At 39.2% G+C, this 24449-nt stretch overlaps 1 protein-coding gene across 1 annotated transcript in view; it reads left to right on the forward strand.

Moving 5' to 3' along the window:
- Positions 1–211: 211 nt before the first annotated feature.
- SLC18A2 (solute carrier family 18 member A2) overlaps positions 212–24449 on the forward strand; it is a 49039-nt gene continuing 24801 nt past the window's right edge. The window contains exons 1-7 of the mRNA XM_089510018.1: positions 212–294; positions 2857–3007; positions 13123–13483; positions 20900–20958; positions 21732–21815; positions 22665–22757; positions 24008–24097. Of these exons, the coding sequence (XP_089366144.1) occupies positions 2887–3007; positions 13123–13483; positions 20900–20958; positions 21732–21815; positions 22665–22757; positions 24008–24097 (808 nt within the window). The 5' untranslated portion in view covers positions 212–294; positions 2857–2886. The remainder of the gene's footprint in view (positions 295–2856; positions 3008–13122; positions 13484–20899; positions 20959–21731; positions 21816–22664; positions 22758–24007; positions 24098–24449) is intronic.

Consider the following 24449-nt stretch of genomic DNA (forward strand, 5'->3'; position numbering starts at 1 on the left):
AATGCAGGAGAAGGATGGGAGAAAGGAAAGAATGGGGGAGGCAGGGAGGGAGGAGGCTGCCTCCCTCCATCCCTCTCTCTGCCCTCGGAGCAAAGCAGGTCGGAAAGGAGTCTTCTTCTTCGTGGGGAGAGATAAGGATCAGGCGTGACGTCAAGGAGGGGGTCTGGTCAAGGCAAGCTGCCCAGAGGCGCTGGGTGAGAGTTCTGCCAGGCAGAGGAGAAGCAGAGAGGCAGCATCAGCAGCAGAGGACCAGACTGGACTCCAGGAGGAGGAGGAGGAGAGGACTCAGAGAAAGTAAGTCTGGCAGAAGGGAGGGAGGGAGGGAGGGGGAGAGGCGATAATTAGGCAATTAGGAGGCAGTGAGGCTGCATTAGTGCATCCACACTGGAGAATTAATTCGGGTTGAGTGCGCTGTAAGTGCCATGGCTCCATGTTATGGCATTCTGGGGGTGGTAGTTTGTTGGGGCACAGAGAGAGTGCACAATAAGACCTAAGGGGGACCTCTCATGGGGGTTTTCTTGGCAAGTTTCTTCAGAGGGGGTTTGCCATTGCCTTCCTCTGAGGCTGAGAGAGTGTGACTTGCCCAGGGTCACTGAGTTGATTCCCATAGCTTTGCAGGGATTCGAACCCTAGTCTTTCCAGGGTCGCAGTCCAGCACTCAAACCAACTCCACCACCCTGGCTTTTGCAGGCTTTTCTTGGTTGATAAACTTGTACATTGCAAAATTAGGGATTCATGGGTAGGGTTTTATGGGCTTTTCTGTTTTGGGGTAATAATAATAATAATAATAATAATAATAAATTTTATCCCGTCCCTCTGCACAACCAGAGTATGTCACAGCATTAAAATATACATTCCATAACATAATCCCCCAATCCCACCCCCTTAAATACAATTAAAGCAATTACAATTAGAACATACTTAAAAACAACAACAATAATAACAGATAGACAGTAACTGTAGCCAATCAGAGGTCAACAAGTTGGGTCTTCTTTTGGTAGTTTGGAGCATGTTAGCGCAGGTGCCTAGATGATTTTGCTGGGACCCAATCCTGGATCCTATAATTTGCAGGTACTTGTGGAGTAAACAAGTGTTTCTAAAACATGTGCAGAGTGCACTTCCTTCACCGTTGGCTATTCAACTCATCTGAAATCAGGAAACAGCATTTTCAGGATGGAGAGGGTACTTCTGGATAGGCTGAGTTTATGGCTTTATTTTGGACAATGAATGGCTCACATGTGTAGTGACTGACTGAAGAACAGCACAAGACAGTCCGTGTGGAAATCAAATTACTTTGCAAGTCTTCTGTCAGAAAGTGTGTATTTTAGGTGGTAACAAATATCTGTGCAGAAACTGCTCTGATGAATGGAAGCGGCAACCAAACTTCCACTATATGGCTGGTCAAAAATATATTTTGTTGCTTAGATAGTAATGCACTCTGGAAACCTATTTTATGGATCAGTTCCTTGAAGTGATTGTGATAAGATCATGTTAGAATTGGATTGGAAAGCCTGCTGCAAGAATCAACAGGGAATGGAAATGTGGATCAAGACAACTGAATGGTGTGAGTTTGCCTGTGTTTGGGTATTTTATTTTATTTTCACAGTGACAGGTGCCGCTTTGTGCAAACAGCATGCTTATCTTGTGTTTGCAATGTGGTGAATACAGTGCCCACCTGTTGACCTAGACAGGGTTGGTAAATCAGCCACAGTTTCCCTTTTGGATGGTTAGAAAAAGGAGAGACTTATGCGAGTGGTGCATTGGTGTTATAGTATATGTATGTGTATTTTATGCATAGTGTTTTAGCTATGTTGTAACCTGCCTTGAGTCATGTGGAAGGTGGGTAAGAAATAAAATTATTATTATTATTATTATTATTATTATTATTATTATTAGTCATGTGTGTCTTGTCATTGCTTATTTGTGTTGCCTGCCTACTCCTTGCCTTAAAGCAACACGGGTAGATCTGGTACTCCTGATGGGTAGCATCATCTGGACATAACACAATACCTAGGGTTCTGGGCGGTAAAATGTTAGTCAAAATGTGCGTCTTTATAAAATGTACTTGTTGCTAACCTCAGCTGTTTATTATTTATGCAAAAGGGGACAAGAAGATTCATCAGTCAGAAAGTTTAATTAGGGAATTTTTTGGAGAGGTGGACTGGCTGAAACAAACTTTAATTAAGAGGAACTTTTTTAAAAAGGAAATATATTTGTTTTGGATATTTATGATTAAAATTTAAATAAGATTTTGTCCTTAAAAAGTGAAAACAATGCATATTTATTGATCACTCATGGGAAAGATTGTAAATGAAGTGATAAGCGACTATAGAAAAAAATCAATCACATAAAGTGGGTGGCAAATTAACCAGTCAGAGATGTTTTTTAAACAAGTCAGTCAACATTCATATTCTTTTTATATTTTTATATATCTTGGACATCTGGACTTCCTTTATGTCTAGTGCATTTATCTCTAAGTACTTCATAACCGGATCTTGCACAGTTTAGGTGTTTTTAAATCCTGCTTTATGAAAAGGGCAGATGGCTCCTATCATATATTAAGCAGGATTTGTAAAAACCATAAGAGGTTAACTGAGAAAATCATGCGTGATTTCATTAGAGAGAAAAAAACCCCGCTTATTTAACCAGAGATTATAAGTAGGTCCCAAATGCAGAAGCAACCATTGTCCCTTCCATATTATAACTAGGAATGCAAGAGAAGCAAATGCGTCTTACATTTGTTGTGGCAGATTGGGAATCAGGTTCTCTCTCAAGAAGACCACTATGAAAACAAAAAAAGATAATGCTTTTTAATTCTGGATTTGCACTCAAATATCCCCTTTTTAATGTTTGCAGTACAAGACATTACTCAAGGGAAACTAAACCATGGCTTGGAGTGAATTTAGTGTCCTCAGCTGGCTCAGAGAGAGTCGACAATCCCGAAAACTAATCTTATTGATCGTCTTCATTGCTCTGCTCTTGGATAACATGCTTCTTACTGTAGTTGGTAAGTACTCACCCCCTATACATGCATCTCCATCCTACATTGTATTTACTTATTTCACAAATATTCAAGAGCCCAGGCAAAAATGGATGGTATTCTGAAAATGCAACTGACTTCTATGGAAAGAAATCCAGTCATTTGGAAGGTATTCCTAAAACTGTTTTTTAAAATTATGCTACTACAGCGCTGTTATTATATGCCTACCGTACTTTCATGTATATTTACACATTGGGCGATACCTAGGAAATAATAATAATAATAATAATAATAATAATAATAATAATAATGGTTTATTTATATTTTCCCATCTCCCCCAAATGGTTGTTCATCAGAAAAAAGAACACAGTAACAGCACCCTTTTTTTAATTTCTACATTAACTTCCTCTGCTTGTGGTTTTGCAAACCAAACTGACAGAAACGATAAAGCTTGAGACGTGTGTTTCCTTTTGATTATCTTTTTCCCCTTCTTTCTTTTTATAAGATTATTTAGTGTTTGCAAGCCACAGTATTTAGTCATTGTAGATCTTGAAAACAGGGACGAATTTAATTAACTTGCAGAGCTGCCTGTTCTTAACCAATCTTAGTCAGAGCAAGAAATATTGTACCGACATCAAGGTGGAATGCTATCTGACTTCATCAGTGTATAATCAGTACCAAATGCACTTTAAAGCTTGGCTTCGCACACACTTAGCTCATAATGAAACCATCTTAAATTAATGCAGTCCTATATTTGCATGTCTACTTATGGAAGAAAGGTTTATCTTGGAATAACACAAGAATTCTGCTCTGACTCACTTCTGGGAAGGAAATTGCTGTTGATCGTTTGCTCTTATAGCTGTTGGAGAAATTGTACATTCTGTATTGAGACTACAGAAAAGGGGGCCTCTGTACTGTAAAATAAAGCTATGACTTTTTTCAAAAAAGCATTCAAAAATTAAATTGCTAATACATGCAATTTCTATGGCATGACAAAATGTTATGAGGGACTAGATACACACTGTTCACACTCTTCTTAGATAGCTGTGCTCCCCATCTCTGATTTTTTTTTTCTTTTTAAAGAGAAACTCAGAAACCCTTTGCACTTCTAGTGGATGCAGGGGGGTAATTTCACAATGTTTCTACCTCCCTGCAACACTGGGGTCCAAATTGCATGTTATGCAAATTATAACAATTATGCACATTATCCATTTGTGTTTCAGTTGTGCAAATTCAACACATTAATAGATACATTTCTCCTGTTACTGTGTTTCAGCCTTTGTATGTATGATGTTTATAGTACTTTACCAATTTTTCTGAGAGAACGTGCTACAGAGAAATGCTAAGGTGCTGAGCGTGGAAGAGAGAGACCCCAGTTCAAATCTCTCTTTGGTCATGGAATTTACCATGAACCATCACTACCTCAGCAATTCTATGTTAACAGGGTTGTTGTGGGTATTAATAGCAAGTCAGAAATAAAATGACAAAGTAAAGTGGCTGTGTATATTCCTAGTGTGGTGGTTACGTTAGTAACTTCCAATATTACTGAATTCTCATCAGTTTATACATTTTAAAATTTTTGATATCATTTTTTTTACTGATGGCAAGAAGGTATAGATCTACTGGCACTTGACCATAAGTTGACCTCATGTATAAGTTGAGGGCAGATTTGGGAGCCAAAATTATGGATTTTTATATCATTCATAGATAAGTTGTGGGTAAAACCTGGAGGCATGTAACAAAAGGATATAAATGACCAAGCAAAGGAAAACAGTGCCAAAGAACTTATAAAGTTCCGGTAGTCATAACTGTTTGTGCTCGCTGTAAAGGCTAGATGGATTAGGAGGGAACTACACAAAACATTGGCTGTGTGATGTGTAAGGGAGGCTACCAGGCACAGGTGGGGCTACAAAAATGCACACATGTCAAAAAGGATAAAAAGGCAAAGCAAAGAAAATGGCAACTATTGGCAATGATTATAGCCTTTAACTTTAATGTGATAACTTTGTCTGATTTTAATAGAGAAAAGCTGTGCACAAATGTCTTATTCAAATCCTTCAAAGCCCAATTGCTCTCTATAATCCTTTAAGGAAAAGCACCACATAGCAGTTACCACTGCCATTTCCCCACCCAGGTATTCCAAAAGGTCCGAAGCAGTGCCATGGCAGAGAGAATAGCAGGGTTTGGTGCTTCTTTTAAGTGCCCCAAGGGTAGACTAAGCTCTCACCTTTCACCACTCTACTCAGAGTGGATAAATCAATCCGGATTTTTGGCATTGGTTTTTTTAACTAACCTTTTTAGACTTATACATGACTATATACAGTAAGCAAATATCACAGGAAACGTGAAAATAATTTCATCTGATTAACAATGAGAATAAAGCGGAAAGTAAGAACAAACTCAGAAGCCATGACATCTTCCCTTGTACTATACCTCGCTTTGTACCTCCTTCTCTTGCTCCTTGCACCCACGCTTTACACTCCGTACTCTCTCTTCCCTCCTTTTCTCTTTCTTACCTCACCTCATACCTTCACAATGCATCCCTCTCTTACTCTGCAGCTACAGCTCTTCCTTCTTCTCTTTTTTCTTGCAACTAGGCCATACTCCCTTCCTTTGCACTCCTTCTTTTACTTCATGCTTCTGCCTAAAGAAGAAACAGATGCACAAAGCTGCCACTGCTGATTTAAAGAGAGGGCAGGTAAGAAGGCAGATGAAAGAACTGATGCCACTCCTAAAGCAATACAGGTATCAGAGAGAGAGAAAGTAAAGTGGTGGGAAATGGTAGCAGAGGTAGTGGTGGGGGCTAGGCAATGTGAACAGAGGAAATGTCAATAATGGGGATGATTCTTTTTTCCCCATGTCAGGTAATGGGAGAAGCCTAACTGCCCCTCATAAAATGGAAGTTGCTTTTTTCTTATATAATATTGCTTCATCAAGTCATTAAAACTAAGAGACTCCATGGACTCCCTAGGCCTAGAAGTTTTACTCTGCTTTGTTGAATCCCTCCTCCTTCATTACAATGGCTTCATTGCTTTCTTTGCAACCTTCACAAGAATATCTGCAAAGCACACTTAGGGCCGAAACAGATAGCCTGGAAAAGCCAGCTTCTAGCCAGGTTGGGGGTGTGGTATTTAGACATGCCATGACCCCAAGATGCCTAGAAGCTACACCGGCAATTACGGTACATGCCAGCCAGTTTCCGGGTGACTCAGGTATAGACAAAAGAGTGGTTTTTTTCCACCCCAAATAGGAGCGGATTTTTTTCTGCTCCTATTTGGGGCAGAAGCTGGCTGGATCAGGGCTGTGAGTCTGTTTGCCGCAGCCCTGATCCAGCCTAAATGGGGTGGCTCCAAGCTGCCCTGTTCAGGGCCGTCTGTTTCGACCCTTAGCCAGGTATTCCCAACTTGACTTTCCTCCACTGAGTTGTTACTTAGGGAATTGGAAAATGGAACTATTGAGAGAACAGGTCACAACAATCGGTCATAGGTGTGACACTTCATTCATCACCTAAGCCAGTGTTTCCCAAACTGTATTTCTCCAGACGTTTTAGACTTCACCTCCCAGAATTCCTATCTGATGGCACAATTGGCTAGGGCTCCTGGGAACTGAAGTCCAAAACATCTGGAGGAACAATGTTTGGGAAATACTGATCCAAAGACACTCAAAGTGAGGGTCAGATTTCTTTCTTGCAAAACAATTGGGAGAGAAAAGTGATTGTATATCTTCTTGCCATAACTGTACAAGGGCTAGAGACTGGCTTTAAAAAAAAAAAAGCTTGGAATTTGGGCCAGATTCTGGTTCAAATGGGTACTGGGGAGCATGCTTAGAACTGGAGTAAAATCCAGCCAGCTGGATAATATGGCAGCTCTGTTGATGCTCAAGTCCCATTATATACCAAGGTGTAGTAAAAAGCTGTCCCTTATTTAAGTACTATACATAAGTTTAAGTAATATTTGTCCCTTGAATGTATCTTAAAATGAAATCTCAGTTGAATGTAAATATTTGAAAAGCATATATGTAATCTCATTAAACTGAATCTAATATCCTGTATCATACTTATTAGGTTCAGTCATAAAGTGTTTTGTGCTTAACATACTTGAGAGCCCATGTTATAGTTCTGAGATCCAAGATGTCCATCAGGCAAACCATTGCTTCTGCATCCTTGTTTGCTCTTGTTTCCCACCTGCTCAGGATTGGACTTCATAAATTTATTTCCTATGCCCATGATTCAGTAGCATATTGAAGCAGCATAATGGCTTTAACAATGATTTGCCAGTGATTTGTGATTGGCCACACATAGGGATGTCATGTCCCGCCGGTAGGCGGGACAAACCCGCTTTTGGCGCTCCGGTCCCGGTCCTGGTCCGGTTTTGCGCCAAAGGCGGGACTGCCCCGCCCACGGCCACCCACCTCCTCCTCCTCTGCCTCCTTCTCTTCTTCTGGCCGTGCGCGGCTGCTCATGCAGCCGGCAGGCCCTCAGCCACTGCCTCCTTCTCCTCCTCTTCCTCTGGCTCCGCTTCCGCCTCCCAGGCCCAAGGCAAGCGCCTAGCACGGTCGCGCGGAGGAGGAGGTGGGTGGCTGCCTGCCTGCTGCCTTGGCGCACGGGTGGGCAGGGAGCGCACCAGGCCAGGCAGGCACCTCGTCCTCCTCCTCTGCCTCCGCCTGCTGGGGCCAAGCCAAGCGCCCAGCATGGTCGCGCATTTGTCCTACATTTGTCCCAGTTTGGAGGTCCAGACTTATGGCAACCCTAGCCACACATCACACGTCCCACTGACTAAATCATGATAAATGAGCTTCAGTGTGCATTCTGCTTATGTACCCCCTTCTCTTCCACATGTTACTTTGGAAACTTTTGGTTTGCTTTTCCTTAAGTGTAGTTTGTTGTATAAAATTGTGATTACTTTTAATTGTTGTTGATTTCCAACGAGAGATATAAAATGTCTAGGAATTTTGAAGCCATAGAAAAAGGTGGTTTTTTTTGGGGGGGTGGGGTTACTAAAATATGTATTAGAGGCTATATATGTTTATAAACTGAAGGTTACTTTGCTTTAGGAACGTACAATGTCTTATGTATAACTTTTGGCATACAGTTATCATGTTTGGTATATTGAAAATACAATTTATGAGACAAATTGAATAACACTTATTCCCATAAAAATAAACGGGGTGGGGACCGAAACCAGAAATTGCAGTGTTTTGATGCAATACATATCTTTACAAAAAAAAGTCTGTTGCATAGTTTTTAGAAATATTTTGAGGCATTGCATATATCTTAAATATTTTATTCATCATTCTAAAAAAAAGTTCCAAAATCCATTTTTTCAATTTCATTTTAATTTTATGTTTTTCCTGGGTGGGGGGGGGGGGGGGAGGGAGGCTTTGGAAAAATGAAAAAAAGACACTCATCCTTTATTTTCTCCCAATTTTTTGTTCTTACTTTTGAGTCTTCACAGTAAACAAACCAACTTCATAATGATTTCTGAAGCTGGCTTTCTGAAATTAACCATGGTTAATAACACTGCAGGGTCCCACTTTGATGACATAGGAAGCTTTCAAAGAAAGCATAAACAAACATTTCCTGAGTCCTCCTGAATGGACAAGAAAATGCAATTGGCTGCAACCTGTGCACATTAAACTATGGTTTAAAGGAATGTAATCTGCATACGGTTCGATGTAATGCATGAACACTGCCTTAGTTAGCACTATGACTTGTGATTTACAAACTGGCAGGCATTGTTTCAGCTGTGGCTTCAGATCATTGTTCACTTGCTTCAAACGACATCAGTTTCTGGGTGCTCACAAGTTCATATATTAAAACAAATAATAGGTTCAAGGCATATCTGAATCCGGCCATAGCTTTTCTTGCTTTTCTCTGTAAAGAAAACTGTGGGATGACTTTTTGATGTCAAGAATTTTAAGTATGATTCCACAGTCATATTATAGACATTATTATGTAAACACTCATATTTCGACAGGGAATGCCTGTGTTCAGACCTCACAGTAAACCAGATTGGTTCATGACAGGAATGTGCTGCAGTAAGACTCCAGGTTGCACAATTTCTTCTCCGTTCATCTCCTTTGGCATGGCCATGAAGAGGAGATCAGAAGTTTTCACATATTTTATTTTACTATCTGCAGTGTAACATTGTCTCTTAAAAATAACTTGTGTTTACAATAGGCTGTATAAACTACCATATATACTTGTATACAAGTTGACTTATTGGATAGGTTTTAGGGCCAGAATCATGGCTTTTGATATGATCTGTGGATAAGTCGAGGGTAAAATGTAAGAGAGGAAAAGGTTTTAACATTAGTTTGAGAAGGAAGGAAGTGGAGGGAAATGGGGTTGCTTGGTGGTCAGGGGAAATCCAGAGGAGGAGGAGGAGGAGGAGGAGGAGGAGGAGGAGGAGGAGGAAGAAAGGTTTTAACATTGGATTAGGAAGTGAAGAAAGTGGAAGGAAATAGGGTGTTTGATGGTCAGAGAGATCTGGAGGAGGCGAAGGAGGATGGGGAGAGAAGGTTTTAATATCAGATTGAGAAGGGAATCACCACACACACACACACACACACACACACTCGCACGCCTGCCTCGGCAGCTTTTTCAGTCTATCTCAATCCATGTTGACTGTGTTGACCCATATATAACTCCCAGTGCACTGGCAAAGTCCCAGTGTGCACTGGCTCTATCCATAGGATTCTCCTGTGTGATGGCTAAAATGTGGTATTTTGAAATCCAAAAAATAACATCCAAGCAATGATACCTTTATTGTGAAGTCAAAGGCTTTCATGGCCGGCATCCATAGTTTTTTGTGGGTTTTTCGAGCCCACAAAATACCTTTATTGAGCCAACCAAAATGCACAATTACATTTTGTACATTTACACCTAAAATACAGTATTTTGGTATGTTTGGATGTTACTGGATTTGCTATATGGCCAACATGGCTACCCATAGGTGGTTTTTTGGATTTCAAGATACCACAAAGGTAAGCAATTTTTTCTAACATTGGGACTGATTGGCATGCTTTACTGCTACACCCCCTAAAGTTTTCCTGATGCAAAACATGAAGACATTTTGAGAAATTCAGTGTTCTCTACCTACATAGGAGTCTGTGGTTTCACAAAGGAAGGAGACATGCTGGATTCCAAGGAAACATCTTCTTTGAATTGCAAATAGACATTAAATTTCCTTGACTCTGAAAATCTGCCAGTGCCTGCATGGACAAAGGGGGAGGTGCCAGCCTTCAGATAGCCCTCCCTCCCTCCCTACCATCTGAACTAAGACCAGAAACAGAAAATGCAGGCCTATGACTAACACCTTCAATTTCTTTCTCCTGTTTGCCTGATGAAGAAGCCAGTGTGACTTTGAAAAGCTTGCAAAATGTAATTGTGCATTTTAGTTGTCTTAATAAAGGTATCATTGTTTGGAAGTTATAGGATTTGCTATAAGGCCAACATCCTACCCCTAGGATGTTTTTTTAAAGAGTTGGAAAGTAAGGATTGCGTCTTGTATCCCTTATCCAGATTTCCCAGCTTTTCTGCTTATACTTTGCCTTCTCAATGTTTTCCCTTTTTTTTCTGTACAATTCTCTTGACTTGAAAGCACAAAGTAGCTATATAAATAGCACCAAATTAACATTCATTTATTATCTTATTGTCACTGGGATTGCTCTTACAACAGCAATTGACCAATGAGTGAGAACCAGTTTGCTTTGATGTTACATTCATGTCAAAGTTACCCTCTGCTCTTGAATAGAAAAATATCCCTCTGTAAATATATTGTCATATCACTGGTTACACAGTAATATGCATGCTGTGAAAGCCTTTCACTTATCACATCACAAAGGTTTCTTGAATAAATATAATTGCTGCCACAATAAATAAATACAGACGTTTGCAAGACACAATGCATGTAAATGATTGTTGATTTTGTCACCAATATTCCCTGTTACATGTGCTGCATCACCTGTTTCTATTTTATGAGTTCTCATTTTTCCTTAATTATTGACACAGTTAGAATACAGAATGCAATTAAGATTTTAAATCAGATGGGAAATTTATCTTTACTCTTTATTCTTTTTATTTCATTGACTCCTGTGGTAATATGGAATGTATTAGTATTTGATCTACATATGGGTGTTCAATATCAAGTGCACTAACATGAAATTAAAAAAAAAAACTCCCTTGAGACCATTCAAATACATTATATGCAATATAATTTATTGTTAATTCTTCCTTGAATTAACTAGCAAATCCACATGAATGCATTCTGGCCCCACTTTCTTTTCATTCAAAATTAAGATAAATTCCTCCCGTCTGATAAACTCCTAAATTCTATGGTTTGGAACCAAGCTTAGATCCAGTCTTTGCTTATTCCATTGTGACACCCTAGGCTGAGCAAACTGTGAATGTATATCTGTTAATATTTCCTTTGAGAGGTTGAGTAAGACATTTGTTTATACAGCACATAGAGAACTTTGGGGGGGAAATTGTAGAAGTCAATATATTATTCATAAATGTCAACTATTACCTCTTGGGTACTAAGACATTACCTCTTGGGTACTAAGACAGTTCTCACACATGTATACCTCTGTTAACAAAGCCTCTAACAAAGAAGTTCCTTTTTACAAAGCCTTTTTACATGCAGCTAGCCCTACTTTTTCTCCTAACCCTCTGTCTAGCAGGAAGATTTTTTTTAACAGCATCAATGTTAGGATGATGGTGATGGAGGGCTGGAGAAACACTGAGCTTGATGTTGCATTGCAGCAAAATATCTGCAGTAAACACGGCAGTAAATCTTGAGCTGGGAAAGAATGGGATTTTACTGTAGCTGATTGTACAACAGCTCTCTGCCTGCCTACAACAGGTAAGGTGAACAGCAGCTGCCTCCAGACTGTCTTACAGAGCATGCTTGAACAGCAAAACAAAGAGAAAAGGGGGTAGCAGATAAGCTTCCTTCACCACCTCCCGTTTGCATTAAAGTAGCATAGGCCTATAGTTTTGGTCACCAAAATGGAAATCGTAAGAGAAATGGAGCCTAGTGAAGAAGAAAAAATCATCCCTGGATGCATTTTGGAAGAGACTCCCAGGTTGCCGCTAGAAGGTTCAAAACATTTTTATCTACTTATGCAAAACAAGCTAACCTGATTGTTTCATTTTCCATGTCCATGTTAGTTTTGGATGAAAACATGTTGAAACATACTGAATTTATCCCCTCCCCTTTTCTCTCTCTCTCTCTCTCTCTCTCACTGTTTTGCAGTGTAGTGCAGGAAACTATTCCTGTGCTTTCTATGGGGCTATCCAGACTGCCCCTTTGAGACGGCACACAGCCACCCCTTTACTGGCCACATGCTGCGGCACCGATCCAGCACTCCTTTTTGTGCCCTTGAAAGGGTGCTATAGCTTTGGCACTACACCGTTTGGATGCAGCGCCAGAGGTGCGTCATCATGGCACATGCCATGTAGACTGGCGCACACCAAAATGGCACCTGGTGGTAGGATGATGGAATCCAGCATGCGGACACTGCACCGTGGCTCCGTCCACAGGCCGGTGCTTTTCACTGATCTGTACAGGGCCTATGTTACTTTTGCCTCTGGTAAAAAATTTCTGTTAAAGAAGTAATGCCCAGGAACGCATCAACTTTGTTAACTGGGGTTAACTGTACAGTCAGCTTGTGCCATATGCAGGCTTACCTTATGCAGCTTTCAGCTTATGCTGAAGCCACAGTATAATTTAATGAATGACACATGTGCCATGCTGCATGCATGCACCCCATTGCATTCAATGGAGTGTGATCATACGAGGTTTTCCCCTTACACAGGTGGGAGGTCCGGAATGGATCCCCCATGTAAGGGAAGGGCGGACTTACAAGCAATATGAATTAAGAAATGGGGGAGGGAATCATGCACCTGCTTTGGTTTGCTTCTGAACTTTCTCCATGTGACTCGGCTAATGAGGACGCTATAAATTATCTACGCTTCCATGTTTTCTGACAAAGAATACCATACAATTTGAAAGCTAGCATACTTTAATTATCTATTGGTCCAGTAAAAGTACAATTTCATATTTATTTTTTTATAACTTGCTCATGGAATTTCTGTATTTCTCTGCATTATATTTGCTGTATTTTTCTTTTTTTTCCAGTGCCAATTATTCCCAGTTACCTGTACAGCATTAAACACCAGAAAAATGCAACAGAAATCCAAACCATTAGGCCAGACACACCGTCAGTAAGCCGGAACAGTTTTCAGAGTATTTTCTCCTATTATGACAACTCAACAATGGTTACTGGAAATCACTCTGAAGGAACAAGGCCAGGAGATTTTTATCATGCACAGACAGAACAAATGGTGGTAAATATGACTAAGACACCATCATCAGCACCCGACTGCCCCAAGGAAGACAAGGACCTACTAAATGAAAATGTACAAGTTGGTTTGCTGTTTGCTTCCAAAGCAACTGTGCAACTCCTCACTAACCCTTTTATAGGGCCAATGACAAATAGGTATACCTTTCCTCTTATGTACTAAAATGGTATTTAATATTGATCTGTCATTTTGTGTATCTGAATCTCAGACAGAGATTTCTCTTCAGTTATTCCTACTGCACATAAGTTAGCATTATATGTTTAGACTCTTTCTATAATACTGTTATATGCCTGCAGTATTTCCTAAATAACAGGGCTTTCAATGAAGTAACTGTCAATTACTTTTACTAATTTTCACTTTCATTCCTTTTGTACTCCTTGAATGGTGCTTTTGTAGGAAGAGTGAAATCCTTTTGACACGGTGCAAATATCAGGATATGTGAAAAGGAAATAAAATATGGAATAGTCGTCAGTGTGGCATAGTAGTTTGTGCATTGGACTATGACTCTGGAGACTAGGGATCAATTCCCAGCTCAGCCATGAAACCCACTGGGTGTCTTTGGCCAAGTCACATGCTCCCAGCTTTAGGGGAAGGTAATGGCAAACTTGCTCTGAACAAATCTTGCCACAGAAACCCCATGATAGGGTCAAAAATGACGTGAAAGCACACAACTACAAAGTTATACTTGTAAAACTGTTGTAAATTGATTTAGATCTTGGAATACCCTAAAGGTACCAGCTCCCATCTGTTCTTTGAAGCTAAGCAGGATCAGCTTTGTTTAGTATTTGGGTGAGAGACCACCAATGAATACAAGTGGCTGTAGGCTATATTTCAAAGGAATCACCTCTGAATATTCCTTGTCTAAGAAAACACTATAAATTCCATAGGGTCATCATAAGTCAGCAGGTGACTAGAAGACACATGCACATACCTTTTTCAATATTATTTCATATGAATACAAGAAAACCCATGATAGGTTTGCCTTAGGGTCACCATAATTTGGAAATGATTTGGGCTTCATCTGCATTGCTGAAATAATGCAGTTTGATAATGCTTTAACTGCCATGGCTCCATCCTATCGAATCCTGGGATTTTTAGTTTGCTTTGGCACTGGAGCTCTTTGGGAGAGAAGGCTAAACATTTCACAAGACTACAAATCCTATAGTAGCACTGAACTATGGGAGTTAAAGCAGTGCAAAACTGCATTATTTGTGCAGTATAGATGCACCCTTAAGGGCACATAACAATGTTCAGTACAAAGTATAAAGTTGGAGATCCTGTGCTTGCCAACATGATGGTTTTATACTTTCACCTTTCTGTGACAGGTGCTAAGTTTCTGCTGTTTTGCTGTAAATAAAAACTAGGGAGTTGGTTATTTCAAGCTACTTGAAGTACAGATATGTAAGTGACAAACATGGGAGCCAAGCCAGTATTTAGTATTTCAAAGTCTTATATGCCACCTTTCAGATTAAAATCCTCTTTCATGATGACGTCATCATCTTTGATTGGTGAAAGCAATGTGCTTCATAGCTTGTGGGCTGATCAGATCACAAACAGAAATGACTGCAGACTGCCTTAGGCCCGAAGTGGTAGCTTTTATATTTGGCGGAAGCCGAATTTTATTTAGCAGGAGCTTTTGTGGGTGCACTTTGCCACAACTGAAGGAATAGCATGCTTAACAGAGTACCAGACTGTGTTTTCAGCTCAGTAATATAAAATGTTTTGTAGTGCACAGTATTTAATTTTCTCTTCTTACATCATGACCAAAGTGTGTTTCCAAAGAGGAGTGGTAGAAGCAGTTCTGTACCTACACTGCACAATTATAGCAGTTTAACTTTAACTGCCACATTTCCATCCTGTAAAAATCCTGAGATTTGTAGTTTATGAATGTAATGTAGTAATTCTGTACTGCATTCCTTTGGCCAACAGCACTAGAGCTCTCTAACAGAGAATTACAGTTGAGCCCCTGCCTTATGCAGGGGATCCGTTCTGGACCCTCCCGCATAAGGCAAATTTCACCTATGCTTGAGCCCCATTCAAATGAATGGGGTTCATGTGTGCGGTGGCGTGCATGCGCCACAGGCATGCACCCCATTCATTCAAATGGGACGCACCACCCCTCACACTCCACACGCTTCCTGCGGCTTAAGCGCATACGCTCAAGTCTGCATATAGCGTGCCCGCATATAATGCAGGCGCACTGTATAGACTGGTCCATTACAATTAAAACAGTATCTGCTATAAAGATATACTATGGAAACATACTTAAACATTTTATTCATTATGTTAAAAGTAAGGTATTTTATAAACCAAATAGTTTCAATTTTTAAGTAAAAAGGGGCCTCGAATGAGCAAAACACAAGAAAACAATATACCCCCTCCAGCCTCAACATACCTATTCAAAGTACTAGGATTAGGGAGCTCTGACAAAACCATATACTGTGATTAGAAACTAGAGTTGTACAGAGTAATTTATGTTTCCTAAGGCTTCAACCTTTGCTGAGGAAAAAAAATGAATATAAAAAAATGTCAAAGCCAACCCTGTCAGCGTCCAGCTTTAAATAAGCAGAATAGCAGAAAAGTGCTCTTGTCTAATTATGGTGTCCTAAGCACTGAGACTGACTCCAGAAAACAACAGCAGTGTGGTTTGTAATTTAAAACAGAAGTTTACTAATGGCTTTAATCTATATTTACATAGAAGCTACATCCTAATCTAGCTAGTGAATAGTTCTGGTAAAAGAAATATTTATCTCAACATCTTTTTCAAGAAAGTTGAGAGAGCAGGAAGATGGAAACATAACAGCCCAGTTGAAAATATGTTGAGAGACTGTCAGTTCGTCTCAAAGGAGGAGTGACCTAAGTCACACAGTTAGTTTGAATGAGAGAGAGAGAGAGAGTTTGCATGCAGGAATTCTCTATCTATCTAAGGAGGGAGAAAGAGAATGGAAAAATCTTCTAGCAATCCCCTTCTTGTTCTCTTGGACCAATGTCAAGGATCTTCATCCGTTCATGTAGTCTTTGGAACTGATCTCTCTCTCTGTAAAGTAGCTTGTTGCCACAGTTACAGCAGTTTGTTACCACTTTTCCATGGCTCCATCCTCCAGAATTCCAAGATTGTAGTTTGGTTAGGTTCTTAGAATTCTGTGCTCTAATTATTCCCCTGAATTATACAGTAGTTCTTTTAGCAGTGTACTTTTTCTAAGTACCTTACCAAACTACAAATTCCAAGATTCTGTCATTGGAAAGATTAAAATTACATGAAACTGTTACAATTGTGTAATGTAGGTATTATTATTATTATTATTATTATTAACCTTTATTTATAAAGCGCTGTAAATTTACACAGCGCTGTACATACAATCTTTTTAATTAGACGGTTCCCTGCCCTCAGGCTTACAATCTAAAGAGACACGACATAAAAGGAGAAGGGAAAGATGGTGGGGCTAGTAGGCTAATACATATAAAGTACATAGCAATACAAGAAATGGTTTGATAAAGCAGGCATCAAAAGAACATCAAATAGCAAGCGACAATTATGCAATGCCTGGGAACGCTTCTCTGAACAGGATGGTCTTCAACTCTGTTTTGAAGCTGGTTAAAGAAGTGATGGCTCTTGCTCGCAGGGGAAGAAGGTTCCAGGAGTGAGGGGCAGCAAGTGAAAAGGGGCGAATCCTAGATGGGGCAGAGGAAATCCTGGGCTGGGACAGCAGACCTTGACTACCAGAACGGAGGGCCCTAGTGGGAAGGTGAGGAGAAATAAGGTCTGACAAGTAAGGGGGGGGCAGCCCATGGAGGGCTTTAAACGTTGACAGCAAGAGCTTGTACTGAATAAGGAAAGGGAGGGGGAGCCAGTGAAGGAATGCCAACACAGGAGAGATGTGGTCTCCCCCCCTTCCCATTGATTCATGTATACCATTTAGTGAGAAATACATAACTTCTATCAGACACACTGGGATTCTGAATCTAAATTTTTAACAGTTTTTGATCCACTTTGGAGTAGCTGTGCTTCGATTAAGACATCTGATTGATCTGAATCTAAAGTAAACACCTATTTTCATTCTCAAAAGAACTTTTGACAAGTATATTATATGTTAATACTCATGGAAAAATCAGCAGTAACACAATCCAGTATAGCAATACTGATAGTTATTCCTCCTAAATCTTAACAATTATTTCAACTATGAATCATGATTGTGTTTGTTGTTAATATTCCTACCCCACGTAAGCCATATCTTAAGACCACAAGTCAAAGCATAGCAACTTTTGGAGACTGCTATAATGATCCTGTTCTGCTCAATAAATGTAAATTGAGAATAGTTACTCTGTAAAACTTGAATATTTGATAATATGTAGAAACTTGGACTGATTTTTAAGGCAGGGGACTTAATATTGGCAGGCAGCTCACTAATAATTTTGCCTACTTTCAGATGTATTTTACCCAACAATGAAAACACAGTACGCATTACATTAAAATAACAACCACCACCAATTGAAGCAAAACACTGCCTTGACTGCCATGGAAGCACTGGCAAAATAATGAACGGAATATTATAAAATTGACTAAATAATAAAGAATACAATTAAAATATCAAGAAAAAGGAAAACCAGTAAGACTCTATTAAGTGAATTCAAAGGAGCATATATGGTCTGCCATCACATCTGTCCCTCCACTATTCTACTTTAAAAGCAAACACTCTGTTAGAAAAGATCACACACATATTACTCTCAAACAGAAATGCTAAACATGTATATCTACAAGCTCGAAGTGCAGAGCAGCACTTCTCAGTCTATCAGAAGAGGAGGGTGACTATTTCTTTTTTCCCCCTAGTGTATCAGGAACCAGTACTGTATTCGTTATTTTGGGTTACAACTGCTCCTTTCTTTCCTATAAATTCACCATGGATTGGCCGCAAATGGTTTGCAGACTGTCACCAGTCCATAGACCACTACACTGAGTATTACTGGGGTAGAAAGTATCTTGAGTTAGGCATGTACTTTAAAGTGGTCACATTTCCTTGATGACAATAAATTATTTCAAGTAGTGAGAACTAAAAGAGATGGTAAGGATCTGTCTGAACTGAGAAAATGGGCTTTAAAATGGTGAATGAAAATTCACTGAAAACAAGAGTTATATGGCAAACAAATCCCAAGATCCCATATCTACTAATGGGATGTGAACTGGCAGCAACTGACTAAAGCAGGGTTGGGCAGCTATGGAAGGTTAGGGACCACATTAGCTCCCCAGGAGACATTGGAGGGCTGCATCCTCCACAACACCTTGCCCTGAAAATAAAATCATTTCCCCCCCAAATGCCCTCTGGGAACAATGGGGGTATTTTCACCATGTTTTGGGGGGCTCTCCTGGTCCATTTTCTGTTCTAGAACATTCTGTTCTAGAACTTAATTTAAATATCAGTGTGGTGCAGTGGTTTGAATGTTAGACTATGACTCTGGAAATCAGGTTCAATTTCCTGCTTGGCCGTGGCAACCCACTGGGTGACCTTGGGTGAATCACACCCTCTCAGCCTCAGAAAACCCTATGCTGACTTAAGGTCACCATAAATCAGAAATGACTTGAAAGCACACAGCAACAGCATATTAAATATCTAAGTAACAAAACATTGTTTCAGATGAAGCAGCATTAAAATGGTGTACAATGAGGGAGAATACTTGAACCTTCGAGCGTGTTGTTTAAGTCCTTGTTTTTGTATTTGGCATTGAAAAGATGACTGTGGGGCTCTACAGGCTGCCTTTCCTGGCCAGATTGGGGCTGTGGCAGCCTCATGCTGTAGCTCCAATCTGGCCTTTGGGGGGCACCATAGCTACGGTGGTGCGGCTGTATTGTGCCTCTTTGGTGCTGCATCATCTGGATGCAGTGCCGGAGGTGTGCCATGATGCCATGCACTGCCTGGAGCAGTGTGCAGCATCATGGTGCCCTGGGAGCATGCACCTGACTCCGCCCAGAGGCCGACCTTTTGGCCCCATCTGTAAAGGGCCTGTGATACAAGTATCCTCATTTAATCTTTGCAGGTTTAGAGACAGGGGTCAACGGATTTGCAGGCAGAAGGGGACAATATTATTAAAGCTAGAGGAACTATTCTGCAGAATCTTTCAGCAATTTGGGGTCAGGGTAGTGGCTATGGTTTGATTTTAGGTTGTTATCTTACCTCTTCTGATGGCTGGGAGTGATTTCTGATGAATAATAGTTAAAGAAATCCCATGTAATCCCCTGCTCCTGTCTGCAGCATCTCAAGCAAGGTTATTGCAGAGAAATCTGTGCAGTGCATTTTCACAGAATTAAATTCTTTCATTTGTTTACAGAATTTATAGAGTACAGTTCCCCCAGAGTATTAAACTGATGTTACCCTGAAGTGATTAAACTCCTCTATACTCTTGTATTTTCAGTTACAAGGCTTTCCTTATTGCATAGTCTACTGTAGCAAGTTGTTTTTATATGTGCAGTATCTTTTGCATGCTACCATCCTCACACTTTCTCAATAGTTTGAGTTTAAAATCTAAATTTTAAGAAGATTTATGAAGGATATTACTTTAAAACATTTGATATATAATATTTGACTCTAGCCAAATTTTAGCATTTGTAACTCCCACTCAGTTGAGTGGAATCTTGCATGTGCAATAGTGGAAAATTTACACTGGGTAATACAGTTTACTATAGATATTAGTAAAAAAAAAAAAACAGCAATGCATATCTGGCGCTAGTACAGTAAAATAAAAAGTTTACCAGATAGATTTGTAGCAAATCATTTCTCCCCCCCCCCCCCCTGTTTATCTGATTGCAATCTGAAATGTATCAGTGATTTATACCATCATATAAATAAACATTCATGCTACTAGAGAGTTTGTGGTCTTGGATGTACATCGAGTTAGCAATATATAATTCTGACTTTCGCTTAGACTAATGAGAAATAACTTTCCTGAGGTAAGGATGATACTTGTGCAATATCTTCCTAGGTCCAGATATATATATATATATATATATATATATATATATATATATATAAAATGTTAAGGTCTTATTTGTTCCATATGGACTACCAGTAGGTTGAATATGTAAGCATTTCTAGCAGACAAATGTGATGAGAAATATACCGGTCCAAAGGAGTCAACATATGAGAAAAGTTACTTTTTAAAAGAAAAATTACCAGAATCCCCCAGTTGGTATGATCAGTTGTCCCCACTATACTAGAGAAAAGTGCAGAATTAAGAATCTGCTGCTGAAAATGCCTCCAGCATTCATTTCTGTCCCTTTTTGCCCCATGAAATACAATAGATGGAAATTTGTGCTCTCCTGTTCCATTGGCAATCAGTGATGTGTAGCACCCAGTGAAGGCTCTGAGAACAGCTGATACTTGAGTACTGTTATAGCTAAATTGCTGGGGCTTGGAGAAGAGACAGCTAAAATACAAATTAAATTGTACAGAATGTTCTAAAAGACCATTTTGCATTTTCCAAGGAAATAATTCTTTAAAAACATTTGAAGATAAACTTTTGAAGATAGCAAGCCAAAATGTTGTGTCTGTTTTCTTTTACAGAATAGGCTATCAGATCCCCATGTTTGCTGGCTTCTGCATCATGTTTGTTTCAACAATTAGTAAGTGCTGTTTTTCTCCTATTAGTATCTCTTAATTCTTCAGGAAGGAGGGACAGACAGAAAGGAAGCATATTTTTATATTGCAGGATCTGCCAGTCTCAGATTAGAGGGATTTCTTGAACTACGGTCAGAAAAAATGGCACAGCTAGTCAGAAACAAGCATTAGTAAGCTTGAACATCATTACAGAACCTAATTGTTCCATAGCAGTGTGGCACATATATGATTGTTTGGGCATTCTTTCTTAGCTCAGTCCAAATAGATAGGAAAAGAAGGCTTCCTTCATTTGACCATCTACAAACCATAGACAAATAAGAATAACTCTGGATATCTTTTGACAAATGACCCAGTGGCTCCTTGAATTTTGTTCTTTTACCTGTTACTTGGTGATGTATGTTCCCTCATTGAGGTTTGAAAGCGGTTGTTTTCCTGTGCCGTTTCCAGCAATGAACTTCTGGGCAGTTTAAACTATAGCTAGGCTGGAGACTTCTTGTGGTATTTTTCATTATGAATGCATTGTGAAATGTCTGTACAGATACCACACTTTAATAAAGATGTCTTCTAATGCTTGCTTTTCCTTGCTTTTTGTTACCAGAGGACCTAGATGCAGATAAATTCACTGATACATTTACATGCAAAAATAGGAAATAATGCAGTTAGCATTGAAAGTGCTTTGATAGACACAGAAAGTGCTCAGTTAATTTAATGAATTTATCCTTAACTTTTGTATCTAGTTAGATTAAATCTAATTATTGTTTTTAATGCCTTTTCACAGTGTTTGCCTTTTCAGAAAGCTATACGTTGCTATTTATAGCAAGATCTCTCCAAGGAATAGGTTCTTCTTGTTCTTCTGTAGCAGGTGAGCCACAAACATACGCTTGATTGCATAGATTTTTGATCACTTGATCTGCTGTTCTGAGTAATAAAACTATATACAGTATTGCCGATAATTTTCACTACTAAGGATTTATTCAAGTAAACAAAAATAAATATTAATTTTGATCAACTTTTTAAATATAATTGGCTAGGTAATACTCCATCTTTGAGCAATTTACAATGTATCTGTAAAAAAAACCTACTACTGTGGCTTTTGAAAAAGAATTATTACAGTATTTTCTTCTTTTGTCAAATCCCTTGAAATCAGTGTTGTAGATTAGATGCCATTACTATATTCTGTGTCTTTTGGGATATATTTTAGTGTAAGTATTCTAGACTTCTGGGTTTCCTTCAATTTACATTTGGAAGTTCCAGATTGCATCCATTTGCAGATGGAAGGCTCTTTGATTCAGTGGAGGCTTCTATGTGTGTGGAAGGAGTAGCGGATTTTCTCAGATTTCCATTTTCCTCTGCATCTGGTCATGCCTTTTCTCATTATTTGGCAAAAGATCCTCTAGCATTTTGGAGAGGATTTGAGGAAGGGGCACAAAAAATGGCAAAGGGAAAGGAGGAAATAAGAGAAAAAACCATGCCTTCCTTTGCAATCATGGAAGGTTCTCCTGTATCAAACAGCAGGGGAGACTGCAGCTGGTACCAACTTTCCATGCTGAAGAGGTTTGTGAAGCTCAGCTTTATGTGAAGATATGAAGTATCTCATTTTGTATCATGTGTTTCTGATCTTTTGTATCACTATATAATTTTCTTTCTCCTTTGTACAATGAAAAATTGCAACATTACTAATTTGTCCCTTTTCTGTTTTCATTTTGTGTAGGCATGGGTATGCTGGCCAGTGTGTACCCTGATGATGAGGAAAGAGGCAATGCAATGGGGATTGCCTTGGGAGGCATGGCTATGGGAGTATTGGGTCAGTATGTGAAATTAATGGAAGCAAAATATAGTTTTGGAAAATGTGTGCCTCTTTCATGTGCTGGGTACAATACATGCATGGTTTATAACTGTGTTTTTGCACTCACATATTTGAGAACAGGGATACATAGGGTACACTGTATTTTTGTTCATTTAGATTTCTGTCATTTAAGCTGTGATTCTATGCAGCGTTACTTGAGAGTAAGCACCATGGAACACAGTAGAACTTTTTTCTGTGTAAACATGCATAGAATTATTTAATTTAGGATTGCACTCCCCCCCTCCCATAATTTCTCAAAGAATTAAATTATTAATGAATAATAATAATAATAATAATAATAATAATAATAAAGTTTATTTATATTTCCCGCCTCTCCCAAGGATCGAGGCAGGATTACATCAATAAAAATGATACAATAATACAAAATACGATCAACAAAACACTAATACTGAATTAACCAACATTCCTATTAGTTCTCTAAAATAACAATTCATCAATAGCCAACAATCATAGTCAGGAGTGGAGCAATCGTCATAACCTTTTATATGGAGTCCAGTGGATAAGCCCACCAAAAGAGATCCATTTTGAGTTCCTTCTTAAAGGCCTCTTAGGTAGTGATAGGATGGATCTCTTCCGGTAGACTATTCCATAATTTTGGAATGATATAGATATATCATTGTCCTTTCTCCATTTCATAACTCATTCCACAGTCCTAGGTAAAATTTCCAGAAGATTGGGTGATTTAAACAAAATACCTTTAAAGGACTTTGAAATTGCTAAGGGCAGTGCTTACTCATGCATCTCTGAATATCTAACAAATGTAGCTTTCTCTTTGTAAAATCAAAGCATGACCCCAACAAGGATATTCTCAAACATACTATAATTTAAAGTGGCATTTTATTGTGTAGACATTAGCTCTACACCTCAACGTTTGTGCAGCAATCTTTTCCATTTTTTAATAGCAATTTTGGCCAACTTGTTTTATTTGGGAAAGCAATAACCTTTACCATCACTGCAGTTTTGCCTTTAGTAGATCAATAAGATTTTTGGTGTAAACAGAATCATTATATGAATACAGAATTCCCATTGGCTGCTGGTGGTGATTTTGCTACATATTTTTCAGTGACTAAATTACTATGACTATAACTGACTTTGGAAAATCTGGAAGAGAAAGACTGTAATATGCTCTAGATGATTTTGCCAAGGTTTTTGTTATGACTCTGATAAAATTCTTTTGTTTCCCGTAGTGGGTCCGCCCTTTGGAAGTGTGATGTATGAATTTGTTGGGAAGACTGCACCTTTCCTGGTGTTAGCAGCATTGGCTCTTTTAGATGGAGGTATGTAGAAAATTAAGCTTCAATACCACTGGTAATCACAACTAGAATATCTCCTTTGAATAGTGAAACAATGCTCAAAGGTGTAACGATAAGACTGAAAAATGAGGACATTGAATCCCAAATACGAATTCTAGTCCCTTCCTTCCTTCCTTCCTTCCTTCCTTCCTTCCTTCCTTCCCTAAACTTCTTGCATGCAATGGAATGTTTAGAAATAAAGTTTAGACATCCAAAGATAAGGATTTGGTAAAATCATGCAAAACTCTAACCCTAAAACTTCACTAACTTACATGTACAACACTGATTGTCAACTTTGACATATGTACTGATGCCCCATAGAGACACTCAGTGCTTT

Source organism: Sceloporus occidentalis, unplaced genomic scaffold (genome assembly GCF_023333645.1).
Source record: "Sceloporus occidentalis isolate IW3139 unplaced genomic scaffold, rSceOcc1.0.p SCAF_2, whole genome shotgun sequence".
NCBI classification, from domain to species: Eukaryota; Metazoa; Chordata; class Lepidosauria; order Squamata; family Phrynosomatidae; genus Sceloporus; species Sceloporus occidentalis.